The 21,713-nt window shown below is 50.7% G+C and overlaps 8 protein-coding genes across 8 annotated transcripts; 5 read left to right on the top strand and 3 right to left on the bottom strand.

Moving 5' to 3' along the window:
* On the bottom strand, window positions 1-2,228 carry AUEXF2481DRAFT_39765 (uncharacterized protein). Its single transcript, XM_013488372.1, has one exon. It carries the CDS (start codon window positions 1,901-1,903, stop codon window positions 149-151), a length of 1,755 nt encoding a protein of 584 aa, XP_013343826.1. The 5' UTR covers window positions 1,904-2,228; the 3' UTR covers window positions 1-148.
* Window positions 2,229-2,677: 449 nt separating this feature from the next.
* AUEXF2481DRAFT_65663 (uncharacterized protein) lies at window positions 2,678-3,739 on the top strand (the record flags this gene model as incomplete). The annotated part of the gene is made up of 1 exon (XM_013488473.1): window positions 2,678-3,739. One exon carries the CDS (start codon window positions 2,678-2,680, stop codon window positions 3,737-3,739), a length of 1,062 nt encoding a protein of 353 aa, XP_013343927.1.
* A 410-nt stretch (window positions 3,740-4,149) lies between these two features.
* Window positions 4,150-6,281, top strand: AUEXF2481DRAFT_39764 (uncharacterized protein; the record flags this gene model as incomplete). The annotated part of the gene is made up of 1 exon (XM_013488371.1): window positions 4,150-6,281. A coding segment is annotated over exon 1 (2,020 nt), but the record flags the coding sequence as incomplete, so codon positions are not given.
* Window positions 6,282-7,153: 872 nt separating this feature from the next.
* Window positions 7,154-10,229, bottom strand: AUEXF2481DRAFT_39762 (uncharacterized protein). The gene is made up of 5 exons (XM_013488370.1): window positions 8,574-10,229; window positions 8,486-8,523; window positions 8,041-8,436; window positions 7,755-7,980; window positions 7,154-7,702 (listed from the first exon to the last, which is right to left on the bottom strand). Exons 1-5 carry the CDS (start codon window positions 9,745-9,747, stop codon window positions 7,497-7,499), a joined length of 2,040 nt encoding a protein of 679 aa, XP_013343824.1. The 5' UTR covers window positions 9,748-10,229; the 3' UTR covers window positions 7,154-7,496.
* A 1,986-nt stretch (window positions 10,230-12,215) lies between these two features.
* Window positions 12,216-13,353, top strand: AUEXF2481DRAFT_210323 (uncharacterized protein). Its single transcript, XM_013488501.1, has one exon. The coding sequence runs from the start codon at window positions 12,472-12,474 to the stop codon at window positions 13,252-13,254; it is 783 nt and encodes a 260-aa protein (XP_013343955.1). The 5' UTR covers window positions 12,216-12,471; the 3' UTR covers window positions 13,255-13,353.
* Window positions 13,354-13,971: 618 nt separating this feature from the next.
* Window positions 13,972-15,367, bottom strand: AUEXF2481DRAFT_210223 (uncharacterized protein). Its single transcript, XM_013488500.1, has 2 exons — window positions 15,085-15,367; window positions 13,972-15,029 (listed from the first exon to the last, which is right to left on the bottom strand). Exons 1-2 carry the CDS (start codon window positions 15,163-15,165, stop codon window positions 14,196-14,198), a joined length of 915 nt encoding a protein of 304 aa, XP_013343954.1. The 5' UTR covers window positions 15,166-15,367; the 3' UTR covers window positions 13,972-14,195.
* Window positions 15,356-15,785, top strand: AUEXF2481DRAFT_39758 (uncharacterized protein). Its single transcript, XM_013488369.1, has one exon. The coding sequence runs from the start codon at window positions 15,398-15,400 to the stop codon at window positions 15,584-15,586; it is 189 nt and encodes a 62-aa protein (XP_013343823.1). The 5' UTR covers window positions 15,356-15,397; the 3' UTR covers window positions 15,587-15,785.
* Window positions 15,786-17,188: 1,403 nt separating this feature from the next.
* On the top strand, window positions 17,189-21,629 carry AUEXF2481DRAFT_79680 (uncharacterized protein). Its single transcript, XM_013488478.1, has one exon. The coding sequence runs from the start codon at window positions 17,249-17,251 to the stop codon at window positions 21,530-21,532; it is 4,284 nt and encodes a 1,427-aa protein (XP_013343932.1). The 5' UTR covers window positions 17,189-17,248; the 3' UTR covers window positions 21,533-21,629.
* The last annotated feature ends 84 nt before the right edge of the window (window positions 21,630-21,713 follow it).

Below are 21,713 nucleotides of genomic sequence, written 5' to 3'. Positions count from 1 at the left end.
CTGCGTCAGGGAACAAGGAGACCTTGAATACTAGAGTTGTATTAGAACTAGAATGATAGTAATGATGAAAAGACACCCCACTGACAAATCCCGGCTCAACATTGGAAGCTCTTATCCGATGTCGAAAATCTACCTTCAGGGATTTAGATCACTCCCGTTGTACCAATCTCATGTCAAGTCCTCGTCCTGGGCGAGGATCGAAGATATCTTCCATCTCCAAGACGGTCCGCCAAACACTGTTGTCCAGTCTCTTGTCCAATCGAGCCATGACGTCTGATTGTCTTTCACCTTCCAAAGGAGTTGCTTCAACTCTGCGCTCTCTTAGTATCGTCATCAGCACTGCTGCAAATTCGACCTGAGCCATTTTCTGTCCGGGACACACTCTCGGACCGGCTGCCCAAGGTACGAATGTGCCTTTCTGAGGTCGCAAGATGGCGGAACCAGAGCCTGGTGGGTTGATCCATCGACTTGGTCGGAAGGTCAGCTCATCTGGGATCTCAGGGTCTGAGTCGTATGTGGGAGGATCTGAACACCGGTTCACATTCCGCCATGATGGAAGTAGATGTACTGCGACAGAGTCGATGTAGACGCGGGTGTGTGCTGGGAGATGAAGGACACCTGAGCTCGTCTGAAGGGTCAGTGGAGATGAAATCTCACGGTGGATATTGGGAGCTGGAGGGTACAGTCTCACAATCTCCAGCATGAATGCCATGATGCGATTCGCGCGGGGGAATATGTCTGCGTAATCCCATGCCACAGCCGACGTTTTCGACAATGATGCTTGGATTTCCTCGAAGATCCAGTCTTGCCAGCAAGAATGTCTTGCAAGCAGAACCATTGCATAAGCCAGGGTAGTTGCAGTCGTCTCGTAACCGGCAGCGGTGAAGATGAACAGGTTGCTCACCATCTCATCCTCGGAAAGTGACTGACCAGAAGTGGTGTTGGTGGACGCATGGACAAGTTTACTGATGATGTTTGCATCACTCTTGTCCAGCTTACTCTGACGTTCACGTTGTTCTTCGAGCATGAGTCTGTTTCGCTTCCGCACTTCCAACTTTGCATGTCCAACCTTGGTGATCTTCTCGTGCCAGGGCAACCATCGCGGCCAATTGACAAGAAGAGTGCTTGGAAGCATCACAAGACCGATAAGGTTGGTCACTACAGTCGTCAAAGCGTCGATAGAGCTCATGGTATAGCCTAACTCTGATACGATATGTTTATCGTCCTGCTGGGGAAGTTCTTGACCCATTCCAGCTGCCATCAGAACGTGAATTGTTATCTTCTTGAGCATGTCGAATAACTTTGGGTCTCCTGATGGGGAACTCCCATCGGAAAGCGTGCTCAATAGCTCTAGACTTTGACGGACAGATTCTCCGAACACTACTTTGAAGATACGTTCGTCAATGACACTGGAGATAATTCTGCGGTGTCTTGCCCAGACTCCTCCATTGGTCGTCATGACGTTTGGCCCGAACTGGCCGAGAGCAAATTCGAGCGCTCGAGGCACTTCGAAAGCATGCGTACGATGAAGGATATCTTGGATAGCTTCCGGATCGATCGTCCAGAACTCAAAAGTGCTTAGCCCCGCAAGGATATAGGAGTTGTCGTTGATGGAGCCAACATTGCTGCCGAGCTGATCGAAAGGTCGACGTTTCTCCCCGAATTCCCAGCCAAAGATTGCGAGATTCAGTTTTTTGAAGATACGGTTTGGCAAGAGAAGGGAAGTGATTTGCCGAATCCAAGGCGATAGTACCAGCCAGATGACGTTCTCTTGCTCGACGGGCAGGACTTTCACTGTCACCCCAACCCTGCGTGCATTCTTGATGTTTCGGCAGAAGGTGATTGCGAAACGAGTGATGCGCAGCACTGAGACTGTGATCAACAACTTCCATATCAGGGTCATGTTCTCCAAGTGAAGGCGAGTTTGACAAGAGTGTAGTAGCTGGATCTTTTTCCAATTCCTTGAACACTGTCGCTCAGATGCTGGTTTGTACGAGCTGTTCACTGATTTTTGCGTGACCTATAGTGACAAGTGTCTGGAGCAGCAGATCTTGGGTCGGCCTATTCGCTTTCCCGTGGCTCGCGAGAAATCTCGCACGGACGGAGGGGCACGTAAAGTGTTGCTTCCAAGGTGGCGTGTCATTGATCTATCCGACCGGTGAGGCTATACAACCACATTGATGTCTGCGACCATTGACCCCAACAAGTTGGACTGACGGAGATCTTTGTTGCCGCTGTTGTTCGAGTCATTTCGATCGAAACTTCCTCGCTGCTTTGCAAGGATGCTTGGCCTTCCGACACTGTGGTTCACCAAGCGTGGCGGAGGGACACCCCGCTATACCCGCTGTGACCCGGGCCACATTTCCGGGATCTGGTCTCCACTTGGTCAAGGAGACTCCTCAGTAATCCAGGACACGGTTATCCGAACATTCTTTTCATTGGCTGTCTTTGCAACGACCAACAGTTCTTGCCTACTATCACAGATTGCAATCATTATTGATAGCGAGACTCGACGCGAACTGCCTACGGCTCAGTTGAAGAGCGATGTGCTCAGCGACATCATAGGAGCGCTGAGGCCAACAAGACTCATGGTCAGTCGGGTCCCCAAGGTCTTCTCCCAGTCGAACCTCCCAAGACTGTCTCCATCGCTGCTTGCTCACACAATCAGGACACCATCATGCCTCACATCATCACGCTCAAAGAGAGAAGAGGCAAACCCGGCTATGTCTACTATCCTCTTCAACTTTCGTTGGTGCCGAAGCCGTCACCAACTCACAAGCAACTCCTGATCAGGATACAAGCTGCGGCTCTCAACCATCGCGACCTGTTCATTCGTCAACATCTGTACCCAGATATCTCATTCAAGGCGCCCCTACTTTGCGACGGCGCAGGCATTGTTGAAGAGATGGGGCCGGACTGCACGTCAGACGTCCTTGGTCAAAATGTAATCTTGACTCCTTGTCGAGGCTGGAAGACCAATCCACATGGTCCCGAAGACTGGTCGAACTTCAGTACTATTGGTGGTGTTGGACCAGATCATACTCTTGGCACTGCTCAGACATATGTCCTTGTCAACGAAGATGAAGTCGAAGTTTCTCCTCCCCATCTTAGCGCAGCTGAAAGCGCTTGTCTACCCGCAGCAGGTCTAACTGCATGGCGTGCCTTGGTTGTGAAGTCTGGAAACGCCGAGCCGGGCCGCAACCTCTTGATCACAGGCATCGGCGGCGGAGTCGCGTTGCAAATTCTGCAATTTGCAGTCGCCATGGGTAGTAATGTTTATGTAACCTCCAGCTCTCAAGACAAGATCGACAAAGCTAAACAGTTGGGCGCTCTAGGAGGGGTCATATACAAGGACGAAGACTGGAACAAGCAACTAGAAATGATGCTACCCTCGAGTCGACCTTACATTGACGCTGTCATTGACGGAGCTGGTGGTGATATTGTGGTCAGGTCAGTCCCAATACTCAAGCCCGGTGGCGTCATCTCCTCTTATGGTATGACCATTGCACCAGTGATGGATTGGCCAATGCAAGCTGTTCTCAAGAATATCGAGCTCAAAGGCAGTACACTTGGTTCACGAGCGGAATTCACGAACATGGTCAACTTTGTCAAGGAGAAGCAGATTAAACCAGTTATCAGCAAGATTGTCAAGGGCCTAGAGAATTTGGAAGCTATCGAAGGGCTGTTCCAGGAGCTTAAGACCAGTAAGCAGTTCGGGAAGCTAGTCGTTGAGGTTTGAAAGCATTCTGCGGGTCGTAGAACAGTCATCATGAGTCTTTTACAATGGAGAAGAGAATTGAATCAGCGTCAAAACGATGCATCAGCATGATTAGCGCAGACCAGAGACCCTCCCATGAGTTAACAATAGCCACCCATACAATTCTGAGAGCTACCTGAATTCGTAGCATGCATGGCACATGATTGAGGCGGTACTTTCTAGCACACTCGAAAGAGCCATGTGAATCTTGCCCCAACGATAACGCCACTGGCCAAATGCAATCCTTCGCTTACACAAGCATGTCAAGGATTATCCCGTACATCTTTACCGAGGTATTGGTGACGTGACATCTACTCGTGCTGGAGATAAGCGATCCCTGGGATTGTTCAGAGCTCCCTCGACCTTTTCCCTCCTTGTCTGCAACCGTCTCTAAGATTTCCTCTTGACAGCAATGACTCTCTTAGAACAAAATCTGCCTACAGCAGCAGAAGTCGCAGCTTTATGTCACCTTCGAGAACATCAAGTCGAAGATGTCTTCTCTTGCACGCCTCAACAAGTCGTTCAGATCTCTGAGGACAGATCTGAACTCTTCCATCTTGTTCTATCCTTCGGCCCCGGTGGCGACATGAAGAAGTGGACCCAATGCGTTTGTCGGGTTGTCGCTTTGAATTCGATCTTACGCACCCGGATCGTGCGTCACCAGGCGGATTACTTTCAAGTGGTCACAACAGAGCATCATACCACCGAGAGTAGATCTGGCGATCTCCAAGGCTTCCTAGCTAGTGAAGCCTCCCACGATATGTCGTTGGGGTCTGCTCTCTTCCGCAGCACAACGATCGGTAATCTATTCGTGGCTTCGATACACCACGCCATCATGGACCACTGGTCACTGAACTCTTTTTTGAGGGGTGATGCTGCTATGCTCTACTTGGGCATTGAGCCTGTCGAGAGAGCTCCTTTCAAAGAATTCGTCTCGCTATGTTCATCCATCGATACTTCCAAAGCCGACTCTTTCTGGGCAGCTCGGTTCAAGGACTTTCCATCGATATACCCTCCTGTGGCTCTCGGTATCTGCCCGCGACCGAGCAAGAAGCTGGAGAAAACATTGACTCTAGACTTGGCAGTCAAGGGGATCTCGGAGAGTCATATTGCATGGTACGCCGAAGCTGCTTGGGCGTTGACAATCGCGACATATGTCGACAATGAATCTATTGCTTACGGCATAGTGATGTCTGGAAGATCCTCAATGTTGGGCGAAGCTGGTCATACTCTTGGTCCTACCACTGTCGAAATCCCGGTACAGGTTAACATTCATCCAAACATGACCGTGGAGACTTTGATAAAAGGTCGTGCTGCGTCACTACGTGAGCTCAAAGCTGAACCACTTCTGTTGCAATACGGACTTCCCAACATCGCAGCAACTAGCAACGCAGCAAGTATGGCTTCAAAGTTTCAAAGTCTCTTCAACATCGTACCTCCCCAGTCCATATCGCTGCCCACCACGGATGAACAGGAGAAGTCGGTCGCATTGGACAACGTAATCAAACACTCGCGTGGCGGTTTCGCGTTGACTTTTAATTGCCGACTTGTGGGAGATGACATCATGCTCGAAGCACTGTACGATCCAGCCATCCTTGCCAGCGACGAGATACAACACATCTTGGATCAGTTCGAACACGACCTTGGAATCTTGATTGAGGTACCATCAGGGACCAAGATTGGGCAACTTCAACGTCTGAATCACCACGACTGTACGAAAATGCTGGAGTGGAACACAGCGATGGGCAGAAATCTTTATGCATCATCCGCGGCAGACAGAATTGTTGGTGATTTGCGAGACAAATCATGGACAAGTCTCGGAAAGATGGCGTATGGCTTCTGGATCGTAGACCCAAAGGACAATGAGCGGCTTCTTCCTATCGGTAGTGTTGGAGAGCTGTTCGTGGAGCATCCGTCGACGTTGAAGGGCACTACTTTCCGCCCCCAATTTGACCTCGGTGCCGTCTCCACTGTGCCATCGTGGGCTAACGACCTCTGCAAGAAGTCGACACGTCTCCTCCGAACCAGTGCCCTTGCCCGCTACGACCATGACGGAAGGATCTCGGTGATTGGCAGACATGAGAATAGAATCAGGCTCGCGGGCCGTGTCGTCCAGCTTGAGCACATCGAAAAAGCAATCAAGGATGATGATGCGGTCAGGGGTGCAGTAGTGTTGCCCAAGATAGTGTCAGGGCGTACTAGACTTGTTGCAATTTTAACTCTGGTAGGGCATGAGCGTACGGACCTGCGATTGATGCCAGAGGAGATCTCGCCAGGGGTAAGTCGATGCCTGGAGGATATACAAGAGCACATCAAGTCTGTCTTAGTCGGTGGCGAGATGCCTATTATTTGGCATGTCGTAGGTCGTTTACCTCGTCTTGAAGACGAAAGCATAGATAGATCGGCTGTTCGCGACTGGCTTAAGACTCTGAGGTGACAAGATGCGATCCCTTCTTGGTGTAGGCACGAGCAGACACATGCGGAAGCTGATCTTACATCAGAAAAACTATCGCGTATTCAAGCCATTATTATTCATTCATCGCTGTGTCTGAGGTTTCCATACTTCGAATATCGCCGGCAGCACGTCGAGCTTTTTCGTTGAAAGGCTGGTTCCAAGGTCAACGTGAGGCTCGAGCATTTTGACTGTGAAGTCGCTACATACACCATGTTTCCGAGAAATCTTTGCAGGCAAGAACAGTAGATCTATCTCCAACAAGCTGACACCACTTGCGGTCATAGTGAGGGCAATGACATTGCGGTCTCATACTTGTGGACCCGGACTGATGCACGATCGAATTCCTCTCTTCTTTAGACATCAATCCCGAGTCTTTCGTCAACCATAACACAGAACGTCGAACAACACCGCAAGACACCATGTCACGAAGATTTTTCTATCAGACATTCTCTTCGACCGGATCATTAAGGACGCCATCCGGTGTCAATGCTGGTGAAAGAGGCGTAACACCTAGAGAGCACTTGACTCTTAGAGATCCGCGCCCGGAGGCCAAGAAGTCGCACAAAGAGATGAAAAAGGATCCTGAGATATACGTGCGTACAAATTATGAGTTACCTTATCAGTTTCAGTGTTAGATCTTTGCAGACTTCACGACGACAGATACTGTATGCCCTGACCCCAGCTACAGTCGGGGCTTACGGCTGGTACCAACCTCACTTTTGGGCGTCAATCACTGGCGAGTCTAGAACCTCGAGAATTGGAGGTTTGGAGCCATAGAAGGATGGATGTGAGGGCAGCGCTGGAAAGTATCGTTATCACTCCAGAGCTTCTCCAGGGAAAAAAGCTAGGATCGAGGATGCACCTTCTGCTCTCAACTCGGTCATTGTACCTGATGTCAATCTGCCAAGGGTGAGAGTGATCGACACTGTGTAGTCAAAGACCAGCCGCTGAATTGTATCGCAGAAACTGCACGAAAGGTTCAACAAAAGGGGTAAAGACGATTATGATGACTTCTGAGGAGATATTAAACGAACGATCAAGCGAGGCATTCAGCTGACGACGAGCGTCCAAGGCGTGGGGACGGAGCCCATTCCCTTTGAAACGGGAAATGATGGTTCTAGAATGAAGCAAGGCGGAACAGAAGAGGTTGTTTATGATCAGATAGAGATGAGAAACTGATGTACGGAAGATAAATTCCATCGATGCTTGCGATTCATTGACGAGCATTCAAGACTGTGAATCGATGAATGCCCGTGTGCTTAAGTAAAAATTTCGCTATGTCACTCAGACTGTAACACCGAAAGGTGCGAGATTTGGGTCGAGTGCCTTCCACACAAATGGCATGCCTTGAGACAAGCCCTTCGAGTCGAAAGTACGAGCCCTGACCTTGGAGCTGAAAGCGTCCATAGTGCTCTTGAAAGTCGCAGCTGCATTGCGTGTGTTCACATTCATGCGACTAAATGTGGTAGGGTCGTCAAACATGTGGCTCACTAGAGAAGTCAGTATCAAGTCAACGACAGAAGCAGTGCTATTTTCGCTTACATGTGCGGTTCGTATCAGCAAAGTAGTTACGCGAGAACAGAGCATTGACGTTGAGTTGATCCTGTGCCTTGTTGTAGGGAGGAAGGAACGTTGCCGGGTTGCTGACCGAACGCTTCTGCTTTGGGACGGGCTGATACAGAGACTGAGGGTGGAAAGGGAGCACGGATGAGGCGGAGATTAGCTCGTTGGTGTTGACAACATGGTGGGCGGTGGACGAAAGATGAGCCTGCGATGGTCATTAGTCGCAATGTTCATTGTAAAGAGCGTTGGTGTTCAGTGTGCTTACCATTTGAGTCAGGATGTCAATGAGTGTACTGGTGTTCGAGATCGCAGATGGGAAGTTGATAACCTTGGCTGCACCGTTGCACTCTTTTACCCAAGCTTGGATCTCGTTGTCGGCTGTGAGCACGGAGTTCTGAGCGTAGTAAGAGTTTACGAATGAAGTCATGAAGGTACGCGTCGCCGAGTGGATCACAGAAGCGTCCTCGTAAAATGGGAAGTTCTTGAGGGCTGGGCCGACCTTGGGATTGATCAATCCACGGTTTGTAAGATCGGTCAAAAAGTAGTTTGACTGGAAAGCACCACTGCGGTTGAAGTAGTAACCGCTGCTGTAGTCCTGTGCAGAGGCTGCAGAATAGGCGAAGTTGGTTTCAACAGCGCCACCAGGAGCGAAAAGAATGGACTGATAGAAATTAGACAAGGGGGGTGATGAGGAGTCCAAGATCACTTACCGCTGCCAAAGGCTGAATTGCAAATACTTCGTACATCACTACCACATTGTCAGTCAACTTTCTGAAGAGTTCCAACCTGCTAACTTACTTCTATCAAGCAGACCCTTGACTGGATGGTCATCACTCAGGGTGCGAATAGCTGCCATGTAAATAATCTGAATAACCTCGTGTGTTCTCGGCAAGTGTTCCCACTGCGCAAACCAGATATCGCAAACATTGTACATGATCTTTGCGAGAAGCCAGTCGGATTGAGTGTCTGCTGGTGTGTAGATCAGGCTTGCTCCTTGGTTGGTGCGAATGGCAAGAGGCAGAAAGTTTCCTGAGGTCTGGTTGATATAGAAGTAGGCGTCTACCGCGGCGGAGTAGCGATCGCTGGTTCCGAGCTGAAGGTTTGCCTGGTCTCTGTAGTCCGAGTAGAACAATCTACCGGCCTGGAACAATTGCTGCAGTGTCATACCAGTGATATTTTTTGCAGTCTTGTCGTCGACTTGGAAGTTGAGAGAGTCTGAGCTAGGATTGAGTCTTCGGACTTGGTAAGGACTGAAGGACAAACGCTCCATGGAGAACAGCAGATCTTGAGTGTAGTTGGTGAGCATGCCAGGGACGGGTCCAGATGGGAGAGTGGCGGTCCATTCGTTGTCGTAAAGCAACGTGTAATCGTTCAATGTTTTCAGTCCATTGTACTTGCTGGTATCCGCGTTGGCATTTGCATTGTCCTGGGAAGAAGCACTCTGTTGCAAGCTGGTCTCGGCTTGGAGCTTTGAGATATCGGCATTGATTAAGGTGGTGCCGAGTGATCCAGTGGGGAAGTAAGGTCCACCTGCGACAGCGAGACCATACTGGAAGTTCTGTTGCTTCAGGGCGATGGCATTTGTTCTGTTTGCGGGAAGAGCTGCCCTCTGAGGGATGGCGTACCAGTTTGTCGCGGACCCGGAAGCAGAGGTTGACGTAGTCGAACCGGTTCTTGGGTTGGAGATTGCAGTAGCGACGTTGGAAGAAGAAACCTTGGTCGATGAGGTTTTGAAAGACGAAGGCTTCGGGGAAGAGGAGACCTTGACAGAAGATGAGGTCTTGGTCAATGATGAAGCTTTGACGGATGATGAGGCTCTGACAGATGATGATGCCTTTGTGGACGAAGAGATCTTGGTTGACGACGAGACCTTTGTAGATGTTGCTTGTCTCTGCACGACGGCAGAGTAAACAGTCGCGACGTATAAGAACAGAACAAAGAGCGATGCCAGACGGAAACGATGCGACGCCATATTGCTTCTACACCAGAGCAGGAAAGTAGCTACACGAAATTTACTGCTGGTCTGGGTCATGAATATATTCTGCTACAATCATTCAAGATCTCCGCTGATGTCAATATTGTCTTGTAATTCGATAGTAGCCGTTGTAGCCGCACGCTCAAAGTGAAAGTGCCCTGAGAAGTTATAGACAAGCGACGTCAACACGTTTGCTACTGGAGACAGCAAGTGGAGTGCAATGCACGGAAATGGTAAGCTATAGTCTCACCGGTGCATCCTGCGATAGTCATTACCCTTGCTTGCTTCTGTCCGGCCATCGCACATGTATAGACCGTTGAGGGTTTTAACGGCGAGCAAGATCCATATCCGATTGCGATTAGGCCTAGGGATTCTAGGCCGCTTGTCTGTATCGATTGAGTCGTAGACTGACTTCTAGGCCGTGATCAATTGTCCTTGTTTTGGCGATCGGAGAATTGTTTGCGCTCTGCGAATCTTGTGGCGGTTGGCAAGAAAGAAAGAAGGGCGGTGTTTCTCGACCGAGTCCGTGATGCCTGCTGCCAAGACTTTCCGGAGGTTCCGCTCCAGATCACCGCTGGCCTCCATCCGCGATTGGCCTGCTCTCTCACTTGTTCAAGTCTGCAGTCGCCGACAGATCTGGTGCAACCACATTCCGCATAGCCGCGGTAAATAAATTTCGCAGGATCTTGACATTGTGAACTACCGGCGCGACAAAATACCATTACACGGGCTGCTTTCTGGTTCTGTTTAATGGCCGAAGCACGACGGCAATCACGTCGAGCACGTCGAGTACATCAAGCATCACCGACGGCATGAAGAATTGTCATTTGACGTGCTTGCTAGACAATTTGTCCCATTAGTAATATTGCAATCCGAATCCTCGCGCTCCCACGCCTCGCATTATTCCTACCGTATCTGGATTCAGGCTTAGCGCACGCAAACAGATGTGTCGCCAGTCTCAGCGGAGAGCCGCCTGTCTACACGGCCGATTGCCAGACGCCCGCGACAAGTCTGATGAGCGAGAAGTCTGATGGGCGACTAGAGAAAGAGAAGGAAAACACTCCATTGTCAGTTGCGTGTGCTGCCGGGGATTTTGTTGCGCTCCCAAAGCTTGCTGCACGAAGATTGAGATGTTTCTGAGTCGAAGCAGTCACAGCGGCTGAAGAAGCCAGAAGATATCATCTTGACCAAGGAACATGGAACGGAGAATGTGCGTCCAATCCTGGCTGGCGGTGAGGACATGGATAATAAAGCATTGGCAGCACCGTAACGAGAGTCGAAAGGGTCTTGGATAACAAGGACATATGCATTTTTTGCTCTTGTGTAGGTCTGCTTCTTGGCCACAGTGGCCGCATAAGGGCATCCTATCTGGAATCTCCTTGACCTTGTGATGATCGATATGCTACATAACGTAAGTGGTGCAAAGTTCAAAAGACGATCACAGGCTTAGGCGATTCACTTGCAGTACAAGGACACGACCATGGACAACAAAGTCATGGAAGTTCAATGATTTTTAAAGACGATATACCAAGGGGTAGGAGACTCGTTGAAAGATGATTTCTTCCCTCGCAATGTGCTTATTTGTGAACGAAGTCAATGGGAATATGCGGGCAGACGACAAGATACTTGGCAGGTGTCAGATAGTCCAGGTCAAAACGATGGTATTGCTGTTGCATTATTGACTCTATCGACCGGAAGCCACAAGCCAGAAGTCAGGCAAGACGACAAAGAAAAGACGAGTACAGAAGCGTGGCGACCGTGTGCGTTTGGGCCAAACCCATTTTTTCTATGGATTATCATCAGCGAGACACCGCAACCATCGGTGATTCGGGTCGTCTGCAGTCTGACTACTTGACCTTGAGCCTCTCGATCACCCTTGTAGAAAACTTCTTCCCTCTTGGCAGACCGCTACTTCGTACCGCATATAGAGATCACGGGACTTGAAGTTGCATGTGAGGTCGAATTCGGATATCGAGCTAAGTTGTCGACGTCGGTCTGCTTCCGGCAGTTGTCTTGCCATGGTGCTGTGAATAGTGCTGATGATCAAATTGATGATTCTCCCTGTGAGCAGTAGTCCCATAATCAGCTCACAGCTGCAGGTACATCAATCGTGTCCATGAAGTCACTAGGTGGTCAAAAACCAGCAGAGCTTGGACCCCTCTTACCACCTAACGCTTAGTGGCGGGCTAAGCTCGAACTCACTCAACATTTGGCGTCCTTGTAAGCACTTGCAAGGTCTCTATCATCACATGGAGGTCTTGTCGATTATGGCAATGCTAACCTGGTTCATCGGTTCCCTTGCTAAAGAACTAAGGTTGACAATATACTGTCTCTGGCCAAGCAAATACAAGTCCAGAAAGTCGAAAGACACAAAGTGGTGTGGGTGAGGATGCATCGTAGGGGCTTAGGGGTGGTAAGACCCTTGAAGTCTGGGTGGTGTCAGAAAATCAGTACATCGCGGACAGACTCAGCTGCCACGGTCTCGTCCCGTGCTTCTGATATATTATAAGCCAAGATACATATCACGCCGGAATTGGCCAAGAACCTCAGAGTCACTCCACCTGACCATCACTTACGGGATACTAACTCTGAATATTTCTTACCCGACGAAATCCCAGTCGCCTTGCGTGAGGGGGATATAGATGCACAATCACGTCGCGGACTACCTTCATGCACTCCACGCAATCATTTCTGCACTGACTTACGATACTCCGACACGCAATGAACCAACCTGGTATCCATACAGAGAGTGATGATGTTACACCTGTGCCATCTCTCGTTGAGGATAGTGAGAGCTCAAGTATACAACATGTGAAGGTCAAACGCGTCTCATCAAAACCAGATGGAAGTGACGACAATGCGAACCAGCCGATTGGTGAGGACTGCTATGGTGGCCCTTCTCCGTTAGACGGTGGGAGTCGCGCTCTTCGACAATCAAATAATCGCAGCAGCAGTATCAATGAGGATCGCGGTACTGTCGATACATATGAGATACTGAAAAACGAGGAGATGCCAGTCGAACACTTCATGGCTACTGCCGACAAGATTCGGGACTGTCCAAGGCCTAGCTCCTCTAGGCGCAAGTCTCCGTTTCGCTTTCCAGCCTGGCTCGTACATCAAACCGGAAAAGACGAACGCGAAGAAATGATACAGGAGCCCACAGCAAGAGATTCTGGGAAGCATCCACCATCATCCAGGGTCACAGCTCACGAGACGATCGAAGATGAGCATCCAAGACCTATTGAGCCTGTGGCTACAGGATCGGACATGCGCTTCAATGCAGTTGAGAGATTGGACCACTGGGCTATCTTACACGGGGTTCGCCCTTCCGTGAACACCATCTTTCGAAGACTGTCGGGAAATTCGCAACACAAGGAGCAAGCCGGAGCTTGCGAGACAGAAAGGTCTGGGATCCACAGAGACGAATCAATGTCCCCGAAACGCTGTCAGAGCGTGCGGAGCATGTTAGCAAGGAGGGACTCGGTGGGAGAAGAGCGAAATTAGATTGGACTCCGCCTACCCCAGCGTGGTAGCAGCTCTTTTACTCGAAGTTGATGCTTGTCCTACACTTGTCCTACCGTGGCATCACCGCTTGCTTTCCATGCTTTGTCGAATGCGCAGAGACCTTGCGCAGAGACCTTGCGCAAGAATCGATGACTGCGAAGGTACTGTGGTATACAAGGCGTTTTGGATACAGAGGTCACTAAAGTCCAAGTCGAACGTGCAACAAGCCGTGCCAATGTATCTCAATCCTTCTCTTCCTTGACGCCTTGTTGGATTTGGGAGTGACACTGACTGCTGTGGTCAGTACGGACAAGTGGGCGGGGTGGAGTGGAAGTCCCATTGGGAAGGGGGGCGACCCGTGCGAGGTCGACTCGAAGCGAGAGCACAAAGATAAGGTCGCTCGGAGAAGGTCGAAGGCGCCGCTCAGTGTGCCCGGCGAGGATCGAGGCTGAGACAAGTCGAGCAGTGCTCCTGGAAATTGTGGCCACGCCATAACGACTACATGCGCCCGTAGATTCAGGGCATTCTGTTCCCTGACGGTGAAAGTAGGAGAGCGCAAGATTTGTGATCTAAGAGATTCGTGTATGCCGCATCGCCGGGACAATGCGGGCTTGTACCGGCAGGGTCAGGGCCATCCTCACAACCACCTGCATTCGGATTATCAACCCGTGTCATCAATCCAATCACACCGGTAGGCATGCCTTGTAATCACCTGGAATAGCATTCATCGTTATCAGGCTATTCTCACGTCCTTTTCGTGTCTGATGCACCATAGCTGCGACATGTGTGCAGCGTCCGACTGCATCGACCTGCCCGTCGTTTCCACTGCCACTACACAATGCTGACACGTCGTCTGTGTTTTTTATCATAATTCTCTGACCATCACTGATTCGCGCCTGCAGCTCAACCACAAAGCCATACCAAATTGGGCTATATGAAAATCATGTTTCCGTTAGAAAATCTAGCGCCAATCGATTGAATCTCTCCGAGTCTTCCCAGTAACACCAGTGACCTCCCCATTCAATGACAATGCCTCTGGCTCTAGGGGTCGATGCTTTAGCATTCGCAAAGTCAACTGCTGCCAATGGTCCGAGTGCAGGGAAACATCCGCTTCTATCTGTGGCGATGACAAGCACGTTTGTCTTGTGCTCTGCTCGCCCTCCAAATTGTTCTACGATGCTCTGCCGCCAATCCAACGCGGTGTGATCAGCCATCAAATTGCCATACCATTCAGCATTCCCCTTTCTTGCGATAGCCAGGAAGAACTCTTCATCGGCGTCTCTGACCTCATCGCTGACTGACTCATCCGCGACAGGATGACTTCTGTAGCCCAGACACCCAGCAATTGTGCCTCTGTACACGCTGTCAGGGTCATACTTCAGCGTTGCTTTCAAGTTTGCTACAGCAGATGCAGAATTCATGCCGCGGTTTCCTTCAGCACTACCCCAGCTCCCATCGCTCGCGTAATTCTGCATCGGTGCTTGGTCGATCCAGATCATGTGGGAGAACATGTCTGTGCCGAACAATTCAGCGAAAGACCATAGAATCGAGCATCCGAGACTTCCAGCGATACATCTCACAGTGCTAGATTGAGTGATGTTAAGATGGCCGAGAAGGTTGTGCAGGTCCATCGCCAGACGGAAGACGTGAAAGCCGTGACGTGGTTTACCAGAAGCACCGTGGCCTCTCAGATCGGGTGCTATGACATGGAAATGCTTTGACAGAGTGGGTATGTTTCGTTGAAAGACCTCAGATGAGCCGGTAAAACCGTGTAGCTGTGCGTCTTGAATAAGAGCCGGGAAAGAACACGTTGCATGTCAATTCGCTTACAAGGATCAACACGGGGAGCGTCTTGTCACCAACGTCTTGGAAGGCGATCTGGCAGCCATCGTTTGTCTTGAAGAACTGCATGAGTGTTCGGAGTCAGGTAGTGAAGCAGCGTGCAGCTGAATGAGAGTTTCGCAAAGTGATGGCCTTGGCGACTTTGCCCATTGCTGGTTGTCAAATTCTGCGGAGTCGCCGGCCATCGAGGTGGTCATTAGCCGAACACCGTACGCGCCTGATTTTTTCATTTCTCCGCATCTCGATTTCCCCAGCACCTTCGATCGCTCAACAACAGTACCCAAATCCAATCCGATGCAACATGAGATCCACGATGATCGTAGGTGTTACAAAAGCGCGTTCGTCCCGCGCGACAAACTGTCCCATAAAGACCGTCCGATCGCCTGTCGCAGGAGGCCTCGTCCGATTCATACCGCCGGCCGTCAAGCCGAGTCAACAACGACGAGACACAGCACAAAAGGATAACACCAAGTATGGCAGTAGAATATAAATGCTCGGCAAGTTGTTGTTTTCGAATGACCAATGCAAGGACGCGACGGCGGATTTGTCCCTCCGCGTGTTTCGATCGCTGGCCCACACACTTTTTCCCGAGAGTTGTGCAGAAGGCTAGAAGGAAGCCTTCTAATGGCACTGCTGTTGGCAACACAAGCGAAGCACAAGCTAGGACTCAGCAGTCAACAACAAGCCCCTTACACGCGGAGTTGGTCCGTTGGCCATAAGTCTTGACTAGAACGGTAACCCAAAGACTTTTTGGGCTCGCGCCGTGAAGACAAGCTTACTTGAAGTAAACTCGTCGGTGTCCATAACGTTCAATAATGTCACGCCCAGTCTAGAGGAAAAAGATGTCTGACAGGAGTGTGGAGCGAGAAGCTCACAGGGCTCATCTCCGCACTTCGCATACTCTCCTCGGATCGCCACTCATGCAAGATGTAGACCACAGCCTATCTAGATTCAAGCAGGTCTGAACATCTTACATGGCATTATCGATGGATGACTGTGTCACGGAGATCTGTACTCACCTCAGCTCTGATGGCCACGCGCATGCCCATCCGGTCATCCTCGGTCAAGCGTCCCGACGCCGTTTCGTAGAAGATTCGGAAACGCCGACCCCAAGATCTAACCACAAACGCTTTAGAAGGCATCGTACCGAGCTCCTCCGCAACCTTTCGTTCGATATCAGACGTTAGTACCCCAGAAATTCGTCCCTCGTGTCCCATCTTCTGACTGGACATGATCAAACATCCGATACCGATTGAAGAAGCTTGTCCCTCAATCCCGGGATCGATAACAGCTTTTGGCGTGGACGTCGTACCATCCTTCTGGATATCAATATCATCACCTGGCTTTCTGTGAATCTACTCCAGACGTTTTCCAATACTCGATCACTACAATGGGAATTGTCAGTCCGTCTTTTCCTCAAGCATGTTAACGGAAAAATATATTGTGTGTCAGAGCTATAAGGCTGTTAGCTACAAGGTCCGCCACTCCACTCTTCTCTAGGTACAAGCCGTGTATGATTTGACCGTTGAGCAGAAGCTACCGGTCTGATTCACCATACACTGTGCAGGAGATTTTGGTGTAGCACCTTAGTTCAGCCTCAAGAATCCTTAACGGCAACTATCCAAACGTCAACTGCTGCTTTGGGAGAATACTCAGCTTGAACTAGCATGGCAACCATACATATGCCTAGACGCGTGCGAGCACGTCTTCCAGGCCTTGTCAAGACGACCCCGTTTAGCCGATCTCGTTCTGATGATCGTCGTTCATCTCAGTTGAACCGAGCATTTGACATTGAGAGGCACAGCTGCTCTCGCCACCCGAATGTATTGTAAATGTACCGCCAGAACTGACACATAACGGCAAGGCAATTGTTTCGTTCATGAACTCCACTTTTGTCAATAACCTGACGTTTTCTGATTGACACAAAGCCCAGACTGTCTGGAAAAAGGAAACTCCACGTTACACAGCTATGGCAGAAGGTGTCGGGTATGCTCGTCGACAAGTATAAGAGGCAGCATGAAGTCCGGTCATACATCTCCTCATCCGCTCCAGCAACATCTTGGGATCAACACTCTTCAACAATCTATATCTCGTTTTCAGCACTGCTTCTTTCTCTAATTTCGATCGTTATTCTCTAATCGATACATTTATCATGGTCGGTCAAGTTGCCATCCTGGGTCTCTTAGCCCCTGCTCTCATCCTTGCAGCTCCTTTCAACTCCAAGGACAAGAGAGATGGGACGTTGGAAGCTGCTGAACAGAATGGGCTCCTCGATAAGCGCGACCCTCTACTAGGTCTAAGCGTTGGACTCTCTGCTACTGTCGGTGTGTCCGGCACAGTCAAGGTCACCACGGTCAAACCGCAGACGACATTTTCCATCCCAAAGGTCTCTCCCATCAAGGTGTCAATCAGCTCCAAGAAAGTCAGCAGCAGCAGCTCAAAGATATCGACCGCTGCTGTCAAGCCAGTCTCCAGCAAGATACCTCCCCTTTCGAGCATTTTGAAGTTCACTAGCTCAACTAAGCCTGCCTCCTCATCTCCGGTCACCATAAAGAAGTCGACCGTCACCGTAAAGCCTGTGTCCTCGAGCAAGAAGGCTTCTTCGTCATCGGTAAAGCTGTCGTCTTCTAGCAAGAAGTCCAGCTCTTCCTTATCCTCGAAGAAGCCAAGCTCATCAACTAGCAAGCCCGCCACGAGCAGTGCTAAGATCTCTACAAAGTCCAGCAGCTCCTTCAAGATCCCGATCCCGCTCCCCACTTTAAAGAGCTCAAGCAAGGCTGCTGTTAGTAGTTCCAAGGTCTCCGCAAAGCCTAGCAGCTCTGTCAAGCCTGCAAGCAGCTCTGTCAAGCCTGTAAGCAGCTCTGTCAAGCCTGCAAGCAGCTCTGTCAAGCCTGTAAGCAGCTCTGTCAAGCCTGCAAGTAGCTCTGTCAAGCCTGCAAGCAGCTCTGTCAAGCCTGCAAGCAGCTCTGTCAAGCCTGCAAGCAGCTCTGTCAAGCCTGCAAGTAGCTCTGTCAAGCCTGCAAGCAGCTCTGTCAAGCCTGTAAGCAGCTCTGTCAAGCCTGCAGGTAGCTCTGTCAAGCCTGTAAGCAGCTCTGTCAAGCCTGCAAGCAGCTCAGTCAGGTCCTTGAGCAATTCGATCTCTCGTGGTTCTATCCCCGTTTCCTCTGCCACTACCGGCAAACAAGATTTGACCTCGATCGAGACTGGCCAGTTCCCTACTTTAAGCTCGGTTGTGTTGCCCACCCTCATAAAACCCAGCAGCTCCGCTGTGGTTTCCATTTCGATTAAGCCTACTCTCTCAACGATTGTGACTAAGCCCTCTGGAAGCGGTATTGGCGTTTCACTTGGACTTCCTGGTAACACAGTTACCATTCCTGGACTTACACTGACTGGAGGAGTCAACGTTCCCACTGGTGGACCTCTCTCGTCGCTCTTGAGCCGCGCGTCGAGCTTGGTGTCCTCGATCGCGTCTAAGGCCACCTCCGTTGTAGGCGGAGAAGTGTCCACCGTCAGATCTGGTGTCTCTTCTATCGCTACCAAGGCTACGTCCGTCGTCGGTGGAGACATTTCCACTGTCAGATCTCAGATCTCTTCAGTGGTCTCGCAGGCACCCACCTCAATCGCTGGTGATGTTTCTACCATCAGGTCTCAGCTGTCGTCTGTAGCCTCGCAAGTCAATTCTGTGGCTGGTGGCGATATCTCTACAGCCAGATCTCAGTTGTCTTCTGCTATCTCGCACGCTACATCCGCTGTATCCAGTGCTAATTCAGCGATCAACTCTCAGATCTCCTCAGCTGTCTCTCAAGGTGCATCTGCCGCATCAAATGCAAATTCCGTCATTAGCTCTCACATTTCCTCGGCCGTGTCTAAGGCGTCGTCTGCAGCTGGTGGTGAGGTTTCTACCGTCAAATCTCAGGTTTCTTCCGTTGCGTCGGCAGTCACAAGCGTTCGGTCGGTCGTCGGCTCTCAGTTGTCTACTGCTGTGTCCAGTGCGGACTCAGTCATCAGCTCTCGGGTTTCCTCGGCAGTTTCTCAGGCTTCGTCTGTCGTCTCGAGCGTCAACTCGCAGGCCTCTTCTGCAGTCTCGCATGCTCCATCTGCACTCTCGAGTGTCGGACCAGCAGCCAGCTCTCAGCTATCCTCTGTTGTGTCTAGTGTCGAATCAATTGTAAGCTCTCAAGTTTCTTCTGCTGTTTCTCAGGCTTCATCTGCCGCGTCCAGCGCCGAATCATTCGTCAGCTCCCAGGTCTCTTCGGCCGTTTCCCAAGCTTCCTCGGCCGTCTCAGGTGTCAGTTCCCAGGTCTCGTCTGCTGCTTCCGAAGGCGTTTCCGCTTCCGTCTCGGCTAGCGTGAGTGCCTCCGCTGGAGTTTCGTCGTCCACATCTCCAAGCGTACCGAGTTCTGCCTCGCTCCCCATCCTGCCTGGTCTCCCTATTTCCAGCGTTATCAGCGATGTCTTCTCTGGAATCAGTGGCCTTTCTGGACCTACCAGTCTCCCTGTCTCAAGCATCGCTAGCGTAATCATCTCCGAAGTCAGCGAAATCTCGGTGCCTACCAGTCTTCCTGTCTCGAGCATCGCCAGTGCCATTGTTTCTGAAGTCAGCGAGATCTCGATTCCTACTCTGGTGCCTTCTGGAGTTTCGAGTATCCTTAGCGAGGTTGCTTCTGAGGTCAGCGAAATCTCGGTGCCTACCAGTCTCCCTGTCTCGAGCATCGCCAGTGCCATTGTTTCTGAAGTCAGCGAGATCTCGATTCCTACTCTGGTGCCTTCTGGAGTTTCGAGTATCCTTAGCGAGGTTGCTTCTGAGGTCAGCGAAATCTCGGTGCCTACCAGTCTTCCTGTCTCGAGTATTGTCAGTGTGATTGCTACTATCACCGACATCTCCGGACCTACTGCGTCTCCCACCGCGGTCACTAGCATCCTTAGTGAGGTTGCGTCTGTCGTCACTGATTTGTCTGGGCCTACCGATCTTCCTTCTGTCTCTGATATTCCCTCCGCAGTGAGCAGCATCGTCAGCGAGATTCTTTCTACTGACCTTCCTCTCGTTACCGGTCTTCCTAGCGATATCCCCAGCATCGTGAGCGAGATCACTCTGCCTACCGATCTGCCCACCGGAAGTGGCCTTACCTCTGTACTGAGCAGCGTCGTTACTGAGGTTCTCCCCACCGGTCTCCCTACCGGAATTGGCAGCATCGTCAACTCGATCACTATCGGCCTTCCTGCTATTACCGATCTGCCTGAGGTGATCTCTAGCATCGTCCCTTCCGTCACTGGCGAGATACCTACTGCAGTTTCCAGCATAGTCGGTGATCTGGGTGACCTTCCCTCAGGGATCAGCAGCGTTGCCAGTGAGATTCTTCCCACTAGCATTGTTTTGCCTACCAATGGTCCTATCAGCCTTCCTACTACTGGAATCATCAGCAGTATTGTCAACGGAATTACCTCTGACCTTCCTCAGATCACCGACATTCCTGTTGCAGTCAGTAGCATTGTTGATGGAACTATTACATCCATCGTACCCGAAGTCGTATCTGCTGCTTCTACGCTCCTTGACAACGATATCACTGCCTCGGTTTCCCTACCAGCTGCGGTCTCTATCGTCACTGGTCTCGTCCCATCTGTTGTGTCAGATATCGGATCTGCTGCTTCTACGCTCCTTGACAACGGCGTCACTGCCTCGGTTTCTTTATCAGCTGCGGTTTCTGTCGTCACTGGTCTCGTCCCATCTGTTGTGTCAGATGTCGAATCTGCTGCCTCTACCCTCGTTGGCGGTGTCATCTCCACTGCAGTCTCGGCCGCTCTGCCAATCGTCACCGACGCAGGTGTTGGTGTTAGTGCTGGTACTGGAGATCTTGGAGCTGTGGTTTCGAACGTCGTGGGCGCAATTTCCACACTCGCTAGCACTGTTATCAACTCTGACGTTCCGGCCGTCGCTACTGGTGTCGTCGTGCCCATCGTTTCTGAAGTTTCACAGGGTGCTAGCGTAGCCATTTCGGTCGGTACTGCGGTTGTTGACTCAGGCGCCACTGCTGTCAGCCAGATCGTATCTGCAATCTTCACTCCTGTCGTTTCTGCAGTCGTCACTCCTGTCGTTTCTGCAGTCGTCACTCCTGTCGTTTCTGCAGTCGTCACTCCCGTTGTGTCTGTCGTCTCTGATGTCGGATCTGTCGTCGCTTCTGCGCCTAGCTCAATCATTGGTGCGGCCGTCTCAGGTGTTACCTCAGCACTCGTCCCCGTCGTCACTGGAGCCACTGGTGCCGTTGGCGGTCTGGTCGGTGGTCTGGTCGGTGGCGCATCCTCCGCTATCTCTAGCGCTGTGCCCACTACTTTGACTACAAGAGCCTCGTCTTCCGCTGCTACTTCCACCAAATCCAGCTCTACATCCGCTGCCCCTATAATCCATATCGGTGGTCTTAAGATCGGACGCCGCCGCTAGAATAGATCGTACAGATGATCTATACACACTTTTCTAAGACCCATCATTTCTTTTGTCTATCTTAGGTCTTTCATAGGTGTTATTTTAAGACGCAATTAATGTATTCAAGAAATTGTAACACAAAAGAATTAGTACCGATCTGCATTCCTAAAGTGGCATAACGTAGCGGGTCGGGAAGGTG

The sequence above is a fragment of the Aureobasidium subglaciale genome (assembly GCF_000721755.1).
Source record: "Aureobasidium subglaciale EXF-2481 unplaced genomic scaffold scaffold_10, whole genome shotgun sequence".
Taxonomy (NCBI): domain Eukaryota; kingdom Fungi; phylum Ascomycota; class Dothideomycetes; order Dothideales; family Saccotheciaceae; genus Aureobasidium; species Aureobasidium subglaciale.
This window is presented reverse-complemented; position numbering and strand designations above follow the sequence as displayed.